Here is an 18,318-nt window from a genome sequence, read left to right as displayed (position 1 = left end):
TTGTTTTTAATGTTTTTGTTTGTGATCAATTTTTTTCCATGTGTTCTTCAAATTTTGACTTCTCTTAAAATTACCATAAAGTTCCACAATATAATGTTTTCTTACATGTCTGTGTATAAAAGAATCCTCACATAGATCTATTTTAAACCAAATATGCTTTGAAATAACCATTTGGCTGAAGGTACACAGAAGCCAATATATAAACACAGCATTCACCGTTCATTGCTTTTACAAGGCAGGGAAATATTTTCAAGGTTTTCCATTATAGTATTTTTAACCCATTAAATAATTTTAATGCAGATAATCTAATAGAGCTTTCTAAGATCAGTGAAAGTGTAAGTTTAGCTATACTGCTGGTAGTTTTAAGTTCTTCAGTTAAATAACTGTTTTCTCATTTATGTCTTCTTCTTATTGCATTAAATTCAATATCTGTTAAAGCAAAGCTTAAAGAAACCCCATTATCATGACAAGAAGAGGAGTGCTCAGGTGTCTTGTACTCTGAGAAACTGTCTGGGTTCCTTTTGAGTCATAAAAGACACACACAGTCAAGCGTAACATGACATACTTGGTCTTTGAAGGTGCATTTAATGAGACTAGATGAGTACCATGCATTACTATACTTTTTTGAGGCAATGTAGTCACTGAGGGTGAAATTACGTTTCAAGTAAACGTAAGTGGTATTGCACAGGTTTTGCACTGGTTCTCTTCACTTCAGTGGTTTTCACCCTCACAACAAAACTTGTAGAAATAACCAGACATGTGGTCCCTTCTGCTTCTTTATCCTGACTTGATACAAGATCTTTTAAGTAATTCATTCTCTGCATTGTTAGGTGTTTCCCTCAAAGTCTCCTTGAACAGCAGCTGCTGATGTGCAATAGCAGTGGTGTCCTGCTGAATAAATGAAAAACCAAAAGTGCTTGTTTTGTGTACCTAGTATTAAAGTTACATTCCCTTATGCCGTCTAAACAAAGTTTCTGCTCCTAAAGGGAAAGGGATTTTTCCCAATGCTGCTTCATTGCAGACTTGGATTAACTTCAAAAATAAAATAAATAGCTTCCACAGCCATGGAAAATGGGTTCTGCCTCCAGTGAATTAAAATTACTGTTACACTGGGCAAGAAAAATAGCATTTTAATGAAGTATCCACCCTTAATCACCTTTTCCAGAGAAGACACCAGTGAATCTTTGCCAAATACTTACATAGTTAAGCTGGGTTTATGTTGAATTACTTGGTTGGGTGAAGAAGCTGCTCTATGCTATCTTAGGCAATTCAGACCTTTGTAGAAGCCTGATTTATAGCTGCCCAGGGGAACACTGGCTTAGTTTTCACTATGTTTTCATTTCAGAGACTGTAACCTAAATTATTTTATTCTTAAATTCTGCAGACAAATCTACAACGGCAATTTTTTTACCCAGAAATTGCCTCGAAATAAGTCAGAATATCTCTCATAACTGAATGGTATCTGGTCTGTTAAATATATCGTTATTTCAGTTTTAATTTTAATTGTCTTTGCTGGTGGCAGAATTTATTTCAGTTAATTTAATTAGATTATTGCTATTTCAGACATTAATCAGCATCCTATTAAACCATCTCACAGATATTAAAGAAGAGCACTGTAATGTACTATCAGGGAAGCATTAGTCTTCAAGGGACAGGAATTCCAGAATTTCCTTTGGTATGGAATGCAGGCTCTTAGTCAGTCTGGGTTTAGATTTCCAGAAATATTCAACTCTCAATTTTTATCAGGTGGTGCAAACCAAATGCAGTAGGGTGACTTAATAAGAGTCCAGTTACAAAATATTTGTATAAATATCTTCCCACACTGACATTTTCATCTTGGAAGGGGTTTTATCATACATTACCAGTTATGTGGCATTAGAAAGAAAGGAGAATTAATTTTGACACTGACTGGAAACTAGTAGTGTCAAACTGCCTTCAAAGGCAATTATGATCTAATCCAAGTAACAATCAGGAGAGCAGAAATTATCCCAAGAAACCAACTATTCTCATACCTGTATCTATCTTCTACAGACCGCTGATCAGATCTGAGTTTATTGTTTTCCTTATGACTTCAGACGTGTTACTTTACCTTGAAACATGGGGACTGACTGTTGGCATTCACTCATTCTGGGCAATACCACAAATAACAACTGTCACAGATATTTGCAATGTTAAGATGGGAGGATCCTTCTTGGTTGTTATTTTTTAATAACTGTGGTCAAAATTATCATCTAGGACTTGTAATTAGTCCTTGCGTAAGGACTGATAATCTCTACAGCTCTGTCTTCCTATTTACCACCCCAGTCCTGCAATTGAAGGCTTTCCTGAGTTTCAGTTCTGGAATCAGCGTGATCTTTGGGAAGCTTAGTATGTCTTGTGACAAATTGTATAGATAAGCCTTCTATCTAATTTGATGAAGTATAAAATGGCAGCTTGCCTCTGGCATCCTCATCAATCTTATGTCTTTGTCATGTTTAAGGTGGAGGTATAAAGATCACGTACAGAGAGAACAAATGAAGCTGATGATAGAGTTTGGCAAGCTTGAGAGCCTCTAGTTTATTCTGACTGAATGTTCCCTATTCCCCTCTCCCTTTGCTGACAAAGTAGTTGCTGCACAGTGCAAGTCAGGCTTGTGAACAATTGCATTTTGCATTCTACTGTCTCTGCTTTCTCCGTGTCAGTGTTTTTGGATTGTTAACTTTGGTTGAGCTGCTTTTGCACTTCAGTGAGCATTTATTTTTTGCTACCTCCTCTATATGTATGTGAACCACCATTGCACTGACATTGTTGAATCTAAATGTTGTTTTGAAAATGTGGAGCTGACTTGAATATTAAGAAAAACTTTTAGCTTAAGCTAAAAGTGATTTGAAGACCAGCTTATGTGTGATGCACAGGGTTTAGCTGGTCATTTATGATAGCAGTGGGTTGGTACAGTATTATGCTACTACTTATGCTGTTAATACTCTTTACAGTATTTGTCACAATATGTAATTGAGAGTTTCTGAGGAAATAAAATAAATGTTATAACATTTTATTGTAATTTGGAAGACACTTTCTGTCACAATATAGTTTTCTAACTTTTTTTTAGCTATTACTCCGTTCCTATTGACATCAGAACAGACAGAAGTGTTTGCACTGTATATGCATGTGTGTGCATGTTCCATTAGAGCTGTAATTGCATGTTTGACTATGAATGCACACTGAGGCCACTATGGTTTTCCCTCAGGAACATGCATTTATGATACTTATAAATTATTTGTTTGCTGTGTCTGAAAGGAGTGATTCTGCTACTTATCCAAGCTTTCTCTTTGCTGCTGAAACAAAAGATCTTTATGCTATATCACAATTTTTCCATTTCTTCAGCTATGTGTAATCTTCTGCAACATTTAATTCCTTTTCCATAGCCACACAATCGTCACTTCAGCAATTGCATTTGTTCTTCTTAGATGTTTATGCATATTGCTCATCTATATTCAAGGAATATTCAAATAGCCTCACATATTTTCAGATCACTTGGGGATGTCTGTCTAGAAGCTGTCCTCCCTGCAATTCCCAAAAGAAGAATGCAGAGATGATGATGCTTAATTTAATATATAATGAATTCCCATATTTCTTTCAACAAATAAAGGACTTTTCATTTTTTTTTAATGTCAGGTTCCAGCATCTTAGCTAGTATCCAGCTTGCTATACAAATGAATTTCAGCTGCAATGCTTTTAATCTGAGCTCTTTGGAAGGAAGGGAGTTATATCCTCTGATATTTTGTGCAGACTCTCCACATGCTAAGGCCAACTCCATGTAGTACTGGTGTGAGGTTACTTTTACTGATTTTCCTAACTTTCTGTATCAAAATGCAAATATACAATAAAATTGTCAGGGAAGTGATAGTTAAAAAATCTTTCCAGTTTTATGGAAATATTGGTTGCATTGCAATTCCTGATGGACTGATTTTTTTCGCTGTCATTCCTCATAGCAATCATTCTCAGGAAGCTATTTGAGTTACGGTTTTTGTTATTCAGTGTAAAGGCTGCAAATGTTATGGGTAAGACATTGATTAACATCTGAATATTATCATAAATGTACTGTTTCAGCAAATACAATCCAGTTTCATCAGACTAATTCAGAACATTAACCAGTGTTTAATGCTTGAGAATTCATATGCCTTCCTCCACAATTAATATTTTTCCACAATTTTAACAGGAATAAAAGGTTCAGTCACATAAAAGAAACTTGAAATATCTATGCCAGATCTGTTTCTGTTAACTATTATTTGCCCCTGCTTCACTGTGCTTTATTCTATGTAGTCAAATGAATGATTTAAAGATTTATTATGTAATTAATTATATGCAATAATTTGCTTAATTCCAGGAACCCCACATAATTTTATGTTTCTTTATTATTTATTATGGTTGATCATACATTGGAAATGAGCACCTGTTAGTTGTCATTCTTCCAGGTTCTTAAATATATATGCTTGACTTCATGCAAGTGATTAATGGCTCTGATGTCAGTGGCAGTGTTCTCATGTGTAAAGTTCAGAATGCATGTGTAAACACTGAAGGGTTTAACACACATGGAACCTCATTCAACACTTTTAATGCTTTTATGCCAACAAGAATTTTCTCTGAATACGGAATAGTATTTGCTGAATAAATCTAGTCATGGCTATGCTGCAATGGTTACAACACAAATACCCCAAACCCAAACAACCTCCCCCTCCCCAAATTATTTGGAAATTTTCTATCTGTGTTTTTTGAGAGACAGAAATACAGGTTGTCCAGCTTGTCCAGTCCAGACTCTGAGACTGCAGGACCAGTGGGCCACTGTCATCTCTGATGATCTTTCAGAGCAGCTATTAAAAATATTTTTCTTCTTCTGAATATTAAGTGCCATCTTCCACAAAAAGAATGTTCAACTGCTCTTCCTAAGGTGATTTTGAGAATCAATTGAACTGCACAGTATGGCAGCTGTGAAGAAACATTATTTTAGACTACCCTGGAAAGTGTGGTACTAAATTGGATCCCTAGTCCAAAATTTCTAGCCAACAGCAAAGTTCCCTTTACATTTTTAATCAGAAGTCAGACAAATCATTTGTTATTTAGCCAACAAGGAGGGATCTGAGATAAATCATATCACCTGAAAACTGTTTTCACGCAGAAGTGAATTTGTAAAAAGTATTATAATCTCACTTTGAAGGAAGTGTGAACCTCTGAAAACAGGAAAATACAATCTGTAAAGCAAAACATCACAGTGACCCATTACCAAATAGCCTAAGTAAACTAAAGACAAATCTAGTACAGTGTTTAAGGTTTTAAAGTCAAAAGTCATTTTTCTGATCATCTAGTACTGCAGGTAGGTCCTTCAGTTAATCACTTCAATGGTTTGAGGGACTTCACCGAAGAATTTTATCCAGGAAATATCCTATTCATTCTGGTTTATTCCGCAGCAGGGTAACAGTTGGATTGTCTAATAAAAGAAGGCTTTTATGTGCATTGGAACATAATTCTAGAACTTGAAAACTAGCAGGTACATTTTAAAGAGCTGTCAATGAAAAAGAATAAGTGAGGTGTGCACAAGAAGAAAAAAGTGTCTAATACAGAGCCTGTAAAATCAAGCTAGGAAAGAATGCCAGGGAAACAAAAAAAATATTGAAATCTGTGCTTTCCTTCTTACTATTCCCATGGTCTCTGAATGCTAAGCAGACAAGACTGACAATGTCACTGCAGTAGAGCATAAAATATTTTAAAAAATAAGTTATCCATATTGTGAAGAAAGGGAGGGATCATGCTGTAGGGCAAAATTATAAAGACCTAGAAGAAAACTGGAAATAGAGGAAGCCAGTGAAGGAAAACTACAGTACAGCAAACTTAGCTGGAAAACCCTCAGGACTGAGTGTATGTACTGTGAAGAGTGGCAGACTTGGATACATCTGGCTATAGCTGCAGAAAGGGGCTGCTCCTGGAGACAGGCCCTCACAATTGAAGGGAGCTAGTAGGGAAGATGGTGCTGAACAAATCTAGGACTTTGCAACCTTTCAAAGGAGAAACACCTTTCATTGGTTAGCAGGCAAAGTCCAACATGTTTTGGCAACACTGAGAAGTGTGTAGTATTTCTATGTACAATACAATGTCAATAATTTTTGACAGAACCATCCAAAGCTATTGTACTGTCTGTGACTTTACTTTGATGACTATATTTCCTAGAAATATGCCTGAGCAGGAGATGCAGTTACTCTTATAAGCCGTTGATGTTTACTTTGTATTTTACACACTTCAAGGATTTGTAAGGTTAAGAACAGCTTACAGTTTTACCTGATGCAAACACATGTGGAAATACAATATCATCTTCTGTATCCACTTGAACTCTGTGTAAGCAAAAAGATTAGTAAGTGGTTTTTCAGGGTTTTGACACATAACTCATTGCTGCAAAAATTGGTTTAACCTCCTCCATTAGTGAAGTTTCGTGAGTAGTTGAGAAATGTCAGTCCATCTTTCCTTAGCTAAAGTCAGTTTATGAGAATTGTCATTGGTATGGCTTAACCATTATGTACTATCTTGGTATTTCAAAATACTCTGCACACATACTACTCTTAAATGTTTATAGGCAATAAAAAGATGAGGAATCACTGCACCAGTCACTGGGCTGCAAATGTCTTAAATCTCAAATCATGCAGATGTTACCATTGTAGATTCAGACAAAATGATTATTCTTTGCCACACATTCATATGTTTAGGTTTTAATTGTAATGTTTGATGACTTGGAATCTAATAACAACAACAAAAAAAAGAAAATTCTGACAACCCTAAAGATAATTAATTGACTACTGAGAAGCATATACCAGCTTTATGCAAGTCTAGTCAGCCAAGACTTGAACACAGTTAATTAACAGTGCAGTGTCTTTTATAGTCTTCAAGCTTGAATAAATGATTAGGACAAAAGCTAATCTGCAATTTCAGTTCTGCAAGGGGCTGGTTTTCTTATAGCTCTAGCAAGGCTTTAGGTTTGGATTTAAAGAAAAGAAAAAGATGATGTAATTGGATCTGAATAGAAAATCCAAAACTTGATTGTGTTTTTCTGGTTCAGAGCCTAAGAAACCTGAAATCCCCAGTCCTGTCCCTAATTGCTCTGCTCCTGGGGGCCTCTACGCTCCTGTTTCACCAGAACCCCAGCATTTCCAGGAATAAGCAAGTAATTTCTCAGATCCTGCTTATAACCAGGTAGAATGTAGCAGCTGAACAGATTATCACTGTCATCCTATAGGAGGCCTAGAAAGTAGACATGATCTGAGCAATTCTCATGCACATTAAGAGGGTGTGTATTATTTTTACTAAAATGCCATTGCAGCTCTTTTTATTTTTAAAATACTACTCAAATTTTATATAAAATCCTTGTGATTAGAGTATATAAAAAGTGGTGTGCCAGAATCAAATCCCTGCATCTCCCACAATTCATTAATGGATTTATGCCACCCTGAAGTGAAAAATGGGAGCTTTGTAGATCCAGAAAGAGAGTGTGCAATGTCGTGTACTGACTGGGATGCCTATTTAGAGAGGAAAACTCTTAAGACTTTGCTTCCTGTACCAAGCACTGACTCTGTGTTTTGTGTTTAACAACCTGTGAATGACAAATAACTTGGCTGTGTAAACATCAAATGGTGTTCTCCTTCCTGGCTGAGTGAGTTTAATTCAATAGCTAATAACAAGTAAATAACCTGTGGGCACTGGCATGGACCCAAAGGCTATCTCTGAACTCTGGTCCTGGAACTGTACCCCAGAAGAAGGCAGAAGGAGAGGAGACTGTGGGAGATGCCTCCTGTGAAGTAGGACCAATGCCAATATTCCTAACTGAGAAAAATAAGGCAATAAAAAGATGAGGAATCTCTGCACTAAATACTGGACTACCAAATGCAAGACAAAACCAGGCAGTGATAGCATCAATTTGGTGTTTGTTTTTCAAAGAAAGTGTTTGTTTTTGTTTTAAATAAATGATGCTTACTTAAGTCTCTTCAGTCACTAGATCATGGTAGAGCCTGTCTGTAGCCCTGTGCAAGGAACTTGCTCTTTTGAATGTGGGGGGGATTTGAAAAAGACTGCAGCCTGCAGAGTGCTCTTGGTGAGCTTCAGGAAGGAACAAAAGATTGAGGTTTCATCTCTGAGACACTCCATTAGATCCATTCTGGGATTTCATAACCCATTTGAAGACCATAATCTGGGACCATGGTGTTTAACTTGTATATGATCAAGTCCTGTGTCATATCTAATATTTAGGTATATAGTTAGCTAGGAATACATGTGTTTACATACTTTCTGAGCTGGGGACAGAGCACCTTGGTACTATCCCTTTCTATGTGCCCTTTATGTATTTTTATAAATACTCATGTTTGTATGGTTGTATGTGGACACACACAAATGCATACATACATATATGTGTGTGTGTGTGAAAAACCCTACTCTGCTGAAATTTATGGCCACCTTCCCTTCAGCTTCAATAGAAGGATGGTCTGAATCTATGTACACTTTACTGCACCTTTTTGCATGATTTACAAACTGTGAGCAACATATATTATACAGGTTTTTCATTTACTACATTATTTTTTCTATTTTAGGGAAAGTAATACCTTCTTCAAGGATGAAATAACTTATTTTTTAAGAGTAATAGCAGAAATTAGACTAAATGTTCCAGTAACAGCCTTACAGATTCAGTCAGAAATTAATCCAATGTGTATTAGTTCAACAAGAACCTGAAATATAATTCTGACAATAACAAATATTTTATATTGTGTGCTTTTGTATGAGATTTAAACTCTCTTCACAAAAAACAACAATTTAAATAAATGCTCTCTGTCTTGGAAAATAGATGGCCAGTGAAATACCTTGGGTTTCCTGAGATTTTATGGCTGGATTGATGCAGGATTTTTTAGATGTGGTTAACCTAAAATTTCTTTATGTTGAGGAAGCATTGGGAATCAGCTCTCAATTCTACCATCTTCTAATTTCTTTGGGGGTTTTTTGTTGTTTTTCTTTTTAATAATTTTAGGCAAATTTTCCTATGCCACTCTGCATCTCTAAGATAAGAACAGGAAATTCCTTCCTTTTGAAAAAAAAAAAACATTTTGAGACATCTGAGTAAAAAGTGCTTTGTAAGAGCTTTGCATTATTATTGTAATTCGAGAGATAATGAATGGCATCCTACAAAACAACTTAGAAGGTGTTACATGGAATGCTAAACGTTTTCTGATTCCTTGACTTTGAATTGCTGTTCAGTTTCTAAGCCTAGACTGATGTTTTGTTTGAAACTTCTTTTGAAATAATTTTCACCTGTTTAAACAATTTTGACTTTGCTGCAAACATGGCACAATAGTTGCATTATAGTGAGTTAGACTGCTTGTCAAATGCAAAACCTAGATTTTCATCTCCTTACATCTTTCTGCTAATGCCGTTCAACTGTCCATCAGTTGGAAGATTTCCTGTCACACAAATGGCAGTTGACAAGTTTGCCTATAGTTCTGTTCCTACAAATTTCCGAGTTTAGGAAATCAGGTTTAGTTTCAGGCACTCTTTTAAGAGAATAAGTTATTTCATGAAAAAAAGAAAAGCAAATCTTTTATTTTGCAGAGTTTTTGTTTTCATTGCTTGTATAGCAGTTCACAAATTCTCTGAATACTTGACACGGTGTTGACTGAAACACACCTGAGCTATAACATCACATACCCTTGTGAACATCAGCAAGAGCAGATTTTCCTATAAACACATGAAAAACATTTGGAAATGTGCTACACTTAGGTGCTACTACTCCAGATTTTGTGTGCTTACTCCACCACCTCCATAATGCACCTAGCTGCAGAAATACTTCCTTTGCTCCTTTCCCATGAGGCTGGCCTGATTACAGTCAATAAATCTATGTGTATGCAGTTCTTGTTGTACTATTTAGACCAAAATGAAAACCTTCTACAATCCTCAGACGAACTGCACTGTAAGATAAATTTTCATGTGTTCTTAATCATTTTATAATTCTGAAGGGTAACACTCCAATAATATGCTTTTTGCCTGTTTTCAAATGGTAGCTACATCTTAACCTAATTTAGTTTAAAACATTTGGTAAGTGGATGAAAGGCAATCTGAATTCTTAGACTTCAGTGGAGAAAAACAAAAGGTCATGACATAATTTTTCATTAAGACATTTGCAATTAAACTTTGTGCACATGGATTTAATTGTGTAATAAACAAGCTTTACTCATATTAAGGATGAACTTTCCTCAAAAAACCCCCCACGAGTCTCAATCTCTGCAAAAAGCATTGTTACGTTTTAAAAGAGAAAAAATGCAAAATACTCAAAGGATTTATATCTGCTGTTAAAAGAAACAATAAAATTATTCATAATCACGGTTTTGTACATTAAAGTGTCCATCAAAAGCAAAGAAGAATGTTTAAGCCTGTGGTAGTCAGACTGGCAAGTTTATCTGCTGTTACTGCACTGGATTCATAATATGTAACATGGTATTTTGATTATGCTTTTTTTTTCATCCAGAGATGACTAAAACCTTCTTTTCTGGGACTTAAGGGGAAGATGGAGAGAGATTTAACATCTGCAAATAGATCTGTAGTATCTAGTCATAAAAGAGAGGAAATACATCAAAAAGCTTAAATTATTATTTAAAAAAGAACACTGATGGACCCCATAATAGAAATAGAAGTTTCCATTTTGATTATGTTTCAAGTAGCACTGCTATCACTTTTTTTCTGCAAACTTTTTTTATAATACAGCAAAAATATTCTCTTTGAAAGCAGTGTGAAATTCAACAGGAACTTAACTCTTTTAGTCTCTTGTTATTTGTTGCTTCTAGGGGTAAGAAGATGGGACATGACATTGATTTTTTGATCACCAATCCAGGGCCAAGAGAAGATGATGAACTTCTGCATAAAGTTGTTGACTTATGGAAAAAGCAGGTATGAACTAAAGAATATTTGACCATAGAGAGACGTTTTAAACTCCACTGAATTAAGCCTACACACTGCTTAAAGAATGTTATAGTCCTTTTTACAGCTGACTGCAATGTTTTGAAATTAGTTATTGTTCTATTAATCATGATGATCTAGGTGCATCCTCCAGCTCTGTATGCTAGAGTTGAAGGTTATGTCAGAAGAGCCCTACACACATTTTACTATATCTTACCCTAAGAATAAGCAATTAGTCAGAGGTGAGAAGTCAAGCTAGGTAGAATTTTGAGTGACATAGAAAAACTGTTCTTATACTTTTAAACAAAACTGTATTTGTTTAATTTCTCCTTGTGATGGGAGCAGGCTCTCCCAAGAGAAGCTACTTCGGGGAGATCCAGCTTTAAGTGTAATGGATTTGTGTGACCTAGTGGTGTGAAGTGAGTAAGTCTGAAAGCTTGGGTACCAAGCCCTGGAATTCTGGCTTCCTTTCAAACCATAAATTAGCAATTTTCCTGGCCTCCATGGAAATATTGGAAAATTGACATAGTTTCCCTTGATGTCTGTGTTTGGAAGAGTGCACATATCTTCAAGGTCCCTTCCAACCCAAACGATTTTATGATTCTATGATTTCATAGAGGAATTGTTCATCTAAGGCTGTGGGACTTTTTTGTTTTGTTGTTGTTGGTTGGTTAGTTGATTGTTGTTGGTTTTATTTATTTATTTTTTCTATTCAGCTTTCTTCAGTTTCAAGCAACTTTAAAGTTGGAAGTGTCTGAATTATAATAGGTGAAGGTAGCTAAAAATATTCCCAGGTCAGAAAAATATATTATGTTGGGAATAATAAATTTTTGTTTTTTCTTCTACCTTTCTAGCCAGCTAAGATATTGTTCAACATTAGCTGCTGGTCCTTTTCAAAGGAATGGAGTACACTGCAACAAGTAAAAGGCCATCACTTTGAGGTGAATCATCAAATGCCTCACTGTTAAGTCAAGTCAGTTTTCAGTGCAGATAGCCTGGAGAGAATTCTTTTGAATTGATTTTGAGCTGTGTACTTTAATTAATGTATAATAGGTTAACACATGAAAGACATTAAAAACATCTGACTAGACAAAAGCTTATCTGACTTTATAAAGTTTTCTGTTTCAAGGTGGTCAAAATCTTTCAGCTGGCTTTAATGGAAGGGCTTCAAACTTGTTTTTCCTAATAAAATACATTATCTGAATTCCTATTCCTTCAGTTGATTTTTGGTCTTTGAAATGTTAACAGACTATTATTGATTTTTTAGATTTCTCTCATTTCTATCCTAAGTCTGTATGGAAAGTGTTTGTGTTGGAGTAGATTGCTAGCAGTTACAGTGTAGAGTACTCCAAATAAAAACAAAGAAGCTACAGCAATTAATGAGTGCTAAGGAGATACTCTATTTTTATCATTTTTGTATTTATGTACAAGTTCTTTTGCAGTCATTCTACTCTCTTTACTCTGAGAAAAGTTGCCTTTCTTCTTGGAAGGGGTCTTTTTACCTTCTTAAGCACACTTGAATCTCTAGGAAACCATATGTGCATCCTCCAGAAATCATGTTTATTATAATACAGCAGACAGGAACGTGACGACAGACCAAGGCCTGCCCTGAGTGTAGTCTTTCATACTTTCTTCTCCACCTACATTACTGAGAAAAATGGCTGATCTGAGAAGTCTGACCACGGAGCTGCTTTCATTAAATGGAATTGAAAGGAAAAAAATAGAAAATGAATCGTTCTTTCTGATTTTCTTGTTAAGGATACAATTTGGCAGAAGGGAGGGTAGGCAGATTATGGGATGTCAAGGGTGGCCAAGAGTTTGTTAAAAATATGAGGATTCCTCTAGAAATCCCAGGATGAAGAACATGTCAGAAGCAGAGATGCACAATGGCCATAGAAACAAAACCCAAACATGCTGGGAATAGTTTAAAGCTGTGGACAAATACTTCCTGTGTTCTGTTTGTCCTCCAGACTTTTTATGGTTTATACTGCTAGCTCTACTGCCTCTGCACTGTGGTACTTGTAATATACAGGCTTTTACTGCCTCTACTAAAAAATAACCTTCCAGCAAAATCAAAATGCAAAAAAAGAAAAGGGAATTATACACCTCTTGCCTTTTTTATTACCTTTGATTTCTAAGGGGGAGAGGAAGACACAAAAAAACCCCAAAACTAAAGTACTTTTATACTTTTTGCAGTTGTCTGCTTTACAACTTTCTACTTTTGTACTACTGCTTCAAAGCCCAAATTCATCAAAGTACATCACCGAGGTCACGATGTTGACTTGCTTTTGGCAGCTCTTAGTGAAGGATTCCACAATGTTTAACTTCTAAATTATGGACCTCAACCTATTTAAATAGTTTAAAGGGCCTTTTTCTTAGCTGAAAAATTTAATGTAACAGGATCCTTCCATTGAAAGCTGCTGAAAACAAAGTGGCTAAATCAACACCATCATGCTCTTTGATGCAGCATCACCACGAATAAATGGGCTGACGAACAGAGAGGACAAAGTCTTCAAAGCAGAGTGGCAAAATGGAAAAGCTGTGATGCAGTACACAGGCTACGGTTTTAATGGTTCCAAAAAGTGTCATAAAGAAAGTAGGAAGTTGCCTCTGAGGGTTAGAGCTTGAAAGTCTGTGGGCAAACAGGCTGAGCCATCTGTGTCGATGTAGCTTCATTCACATACTGTGAAAAAATATTTTAATTTTTTGCTGAAAATATATAGCTATATTTAGCACTGTTCCTCCTGTTATATACATACTTTCAACAAAGGAAGAGATACTGTTACTACAGGCATTCCTACTCTCAGTTTTCCCCCTTGTATTCATGTAAGTATAATGTTGCATTCTTCTTTTGGCTTTTAGGAAAATGAGGAATGTAAATGCCTGCCTATGCTTACTTATTTTAGTATATTGGTGGTCTAATTTAAACTCTAGAATTGACCTCTAGAATAGATGTGATCAGGAAGGGGAAGGCTTGATGTCCCTTTAAAGAAGATGGTGAGGAGCAAGTAATGAGTCATTTTTTTCTATTGCTGGAAAGAGATTTTTGAAAACAGTCTTCACAGAACAACAGCACATTCATTATTGAGTGACAACTGGATTTGAGCAGCAGCAAAACCTGTTTCTAAGGCAAGACACAGAAATGGTTAAGAAGATGGAGCAAAGAACTTTTTGTTTCAGATAAAAGGATGCAAAAGGATGCAGAGATTCTGTGTGAACACATTTTGTCTCACCTTCTTTCTTGATGTATTAGGAATTTTTTTTATTTTGTTCTGGCTCAGCTTCAGTAGAAGCTGAGGAAATTCTCACCTAAAATAGACTATTGCAAGGTGGTTAGAGCCCTATACATGAGAGAACTTGGCTTAAATTGCTATAGGTGGAGTATAGGGCTGAATCTGAATATTCTGCTTTTGAGGTTATTGCATGAAGTAGTCAGAAGCGTTCCATTTCCTGCTGTGTTTTAAGTGAAGATCTGGATAATAGTGGTGTTCTTAAGAAATGTGATCTTTCTAGGGTGTATTGTATAGCTGTATACGGGTGAGTATGTATAAGTTCCGTCTGTCTGTCTGTCTCTTTCCTGCTCACCAGTGCAAATGCTTATGGCATAGAGAGGTGAACACCTTCACTCATGGACTCCAGTGCTGATCTGTCCATTGCTCTCATAACCAGGCTGCTCTGGATATGTTCAGAAATAGACCACTCTGATGCACAGAGAACTTCAAGATGGAAAAGGGACCAAGGCAGCTGCGTGGTTATGCAGCAACTGCAAAATTTTATATTGCTGATCAAGCCTTTCATGCATTTTCTAGTGAATCCTTACCCTAACAGGCCAGATTGCTCCCAGGCATCAGTTCTTGAGCTGTTCCACTTTATAGAATTCCATCTGTCTCACCTAGGTAGAGATTTTTCTGAATTAACATGCTACATCCTATTTTGGATTAGATATAGGCATTTTACTGAAAAAAAAGAAACCCAGTTTCACTTTATTAAACCGTCTCAGAAAGAAATTTAGAGCAAGAACATATATACATTTCAGAAGAACATACTGGATTACATTTTCAGATGATGTAAAATGATCCCACTTACCAACAATTATGAGCAATGACAGCATGTAACTTTAAAAGTGGAAGAGGATTTCATTTAACTAAAAATTACAGAGAATTCTAGTGACTTTATGTGGATTGATTTTTCAGCAATTGATTTAATATTTCTCTAAAAAGTCATACTTTTCCTCAGCTTGATCTTGGATTTACTCCAATATCAATGCTATTGATGTGCCAGCACTAAACATATTTAAGTAAAAGTGCATAGTCATTCTAAAAATGGAAAATTGTTGTGAGTATTAACATAATTGTCCTAAAAGAAAAAAAAATTTAGTTTTTATGGTGTTGTAAATTTGAGAAATTAAGATGCCCACATTTTAAAACTAGAATATATAAACAAGGTCTACAGAACTTTATGGTGTATAGATCAAGACAATATTTGCAAAGAACTGCAGATTCCCAGACACAGAATAATGAGAAGGCTCCCTTTCTGCAGCTTGCAGTGGCCAGAACTTCATGCAGTCTTCATAGCTGACTGCCCCTTTGGGCAATGCTTTTTCAAAATGTACAGAAGTGCCATTTCAGCATAATTTGGAGTGATGGTGATGTTTGGAGCCTAATCAAATTAGGTTAATTGGAAACAGTATCCCAATGGATATGATCTAGGCTTTGGCTCCTATTTAAAGGTGATACCCTGACTTTGAATCAGGTTTCAATTGCCTGTTGAATTCAGCACTTGTGTGATTGTTGCCTCGTAGCATTTGTTTTAAGTGGAGGTAGATATTTACAGAGAGATATTACTCTCTTGCTCTTCCTATCAGCTTTAGAAATTGCCCAGACAGCAAACTATGAAAAAACAGTACAGAATAATCCAGAGAGAGGTAGTCATGAAATATCTTTATAGTGACATATGTCAACCATGGCCACCTGCAAATACCTGAAATGTGTTCAAGTAGAAAACATGGTCAGCAAGGGGAAACAGCAGTAAGAAGGTTCTGATTCTGAATTGTTGTAATTTCTTCATGACTGCTTGATGTAAAATCTCATGGACCACAAGGAGCGTTACCTTGAAATTCCTAAATATGAAAAGAGGATGAGAAACAAAAAAAAAGATATATAGAAGACACCCATCTTTAAACACTGGTTTAACAAGCAGAATTCATACTCTTCAAGCAGGTGAGAGATCTCAAAGGAAGGATCTTTAGTGAGTGTGCTATCCAGGATGGCTTTAGGTAAAGGGAATTCCTTCATTTTTGGTGTGGGCAAAGACTAACATGTCAAATTTACCCTGTTTTCATTTACAACTACATATTCCTGTAATTAGTAGAAAGCTGGAAAAAATTACTCTGAAAAAACTTAGAAGACATCATCTGTAACATGATAATACAGCTAAGTGATAGAATTAAGATACTGATGAAGCAGAGGATATAATATATAAGTAAAAGTTAAACCTGAGTGTCTTAAAAAGTCTGATTGTTTTATGCCAAGGTAATACACAATACTATTTCCTCAAGAGCTTGCAGGCTAAAAGTCCAAGTATGGGGTACTGGTGGCCATGTGTGACTGTCCCCAGATCTCACTGAGACAAAAAACTCCCTAGGTGCTTTCGTGCTTGTCCCTGAAGAGAGATACCACTGCACGCAGTAATATCTCGGTGGATTTCCCAAGTGATCAGAAACAAAAATCCTACTAAGGCATCCCACCTACAGTAGGAATTCCATTCCTTTTGTAGTCCATCTAAAGATGAGCTTTAATTCCTAATTTCTTGCACCAGAACTGAGGAGATTTCAACTTCATGTAAACAAAGAGTGCACAAAGACTGATACAGGCTGTGGCAAGTGTATAAAACTGGTATAAATCTGAGCACACAGTCTACAAACACCATACAGGTGCTTGAAATGTAGGTATTTGGAGCTACAAAATAAGACTTTGCCAAAACTCAATCTAGTTAAACTTCTGTCTAGGGAAAAAAATTATTTAGATTCATTCTGGGATATATTAGGTAATGCCCCAAATCTCAAAGAGCAAAAAGAAAAATGAAGCGAAAGTCAAGAAAGTACTGATTAAGTAGCTAAAAGATTTTTATAGAGAGTGGAAGAATGTCAGTGCTTAACCAAAGCTTGAAGTCATCAATTAATGGCCGGTGATCAATGAGATTGAAATAATTTTTGTTAGTATTAAAAGCAACAAAATTAATCTGAAGGCAGGCATAGTTTCATCAAAAAAAGAGTGAGATAATAAACATTAACATTCAACAGCTGTTTTGAGCCTATATTCGGAAATTGCAAGCATCAGTGCCTTGTGACATTGGGGTAAAATTAAGAAAAAATTGCTGTTTTAAAGATGGATGTGAGCAAGCACCTGCTAAAATTAAGCATTTTCAACTCAGCAGACTTGGAAACTAGTAATCCAAGAGAAGGAGCTACATAAAGAGTTTTCTCATATCGGTTTATAATAAATCTTCATAATCAGGAAAAATCCCAAAGTGAAAGAATGTCAATTCAAATCAAATAGTCATCATTAAAAAGGTAGCCCAGTGACCCACAAAACAGCCTGTAACAGTTTTCCAGTAAAATAATGGGATCGTTAATTTGAAACTATCATCAACAAAAACCTGGAGGCTGAAAATGTAATAATACCTATCAGTGTCTTTTCATGGAAATCGTATCTTGTTAAGTGTTTTTGTTATGCTTTTTTTTTTGGTCAGAATTATAGCTCTGAGCGATGAAAGTAATTTTATTGCTGTAAAGTATTCTCTAAGGCATTTAACATATTATCCTGTAAAGTTACCACACTTGCACTATATAAAAGAAATGATCAAAATCTGGTGTTTAATATGGAGGTATTTTTCAAAAAAATCAGTTCATTGTTACTTGTGATCATAAAAGGTCTGATCTGGAGAGCATTGTAATTAACCACCAACAGCCATCAAATACAACCGCTTCTATACAATCTCAGTTCAATGTTGCAATTAAAAAAAAAAACACACAAAACTAATATGATTCTTTACTACATATTAAGGGATGTGTTAATTAACAGTCAGGAGGCATTCTTGACCATGTTTTTTGATGGTGAGACTAATATAAGAATTTCCAGTCTGGAGGAAGGAGAATGTGTAAACATTTGAGGAATTTTAAAACAGATGCAAAAAAATTGATCTAAAGACCCAAAGAGATGTGCACTCCCTTCAAGGAACAGACATGGTCAGGGCCCTTGCATCTCTCTAGAGACTCCAGACCTTGTCACAAGGAAACCTCATGCAACAGATACAGTCCAAATGCTCAGTTTGGAATCTGTCAAAAAGACTGTGCTCTGGACTAAT

At 35.8% G+C, this 18,318-nt stretch overlaps 1 protein-coding gene across 2 annotated transcripts in view; it reads left to right on the top strand.

The window, feature by feature from the left end:
• DNTT (DNA nucleotidylexotransferase) overlaps positions 1-18,318 on the top strand; it is a 162,808-nt gene that overhangs the window by 120,672 nt on the left and 23,818 nt on the right. For both annotated transcript variants that reach the window (XM_051800670.1, XM_051800669.1), the window contains one exon: positions 10,842-10,944. In XM_051800670.1, coding sequence (XP_051656630.1) covers positions 10,842-10,944 — 103 coding nt within the window. The remainder of the gene's footprint in view (positions 1-10,841; positions 10,945-18,318) is intronic.

This window comes from Manacus candei, unplaced genomic scaffold, assembly GCF_025592945.1.
Source record: "Manacus candei isolate 608988 ecotype Guabito, Panama unplaced genomic scaffold, ASM2559294v1 h1tg000050l, whole genome shotgun sequence".
NCBI classification, from domain to species: Eukaryota; Metazoa; Chordata; class Aves; order Passeriformes; family Pipridae; genus Manacus; species Manacus candei.
The sequence above is the reverse complement of the archived record's forward strand: the minus strand, read 5'-3'. Positions and strand labels throughout refer to the sequence as shown.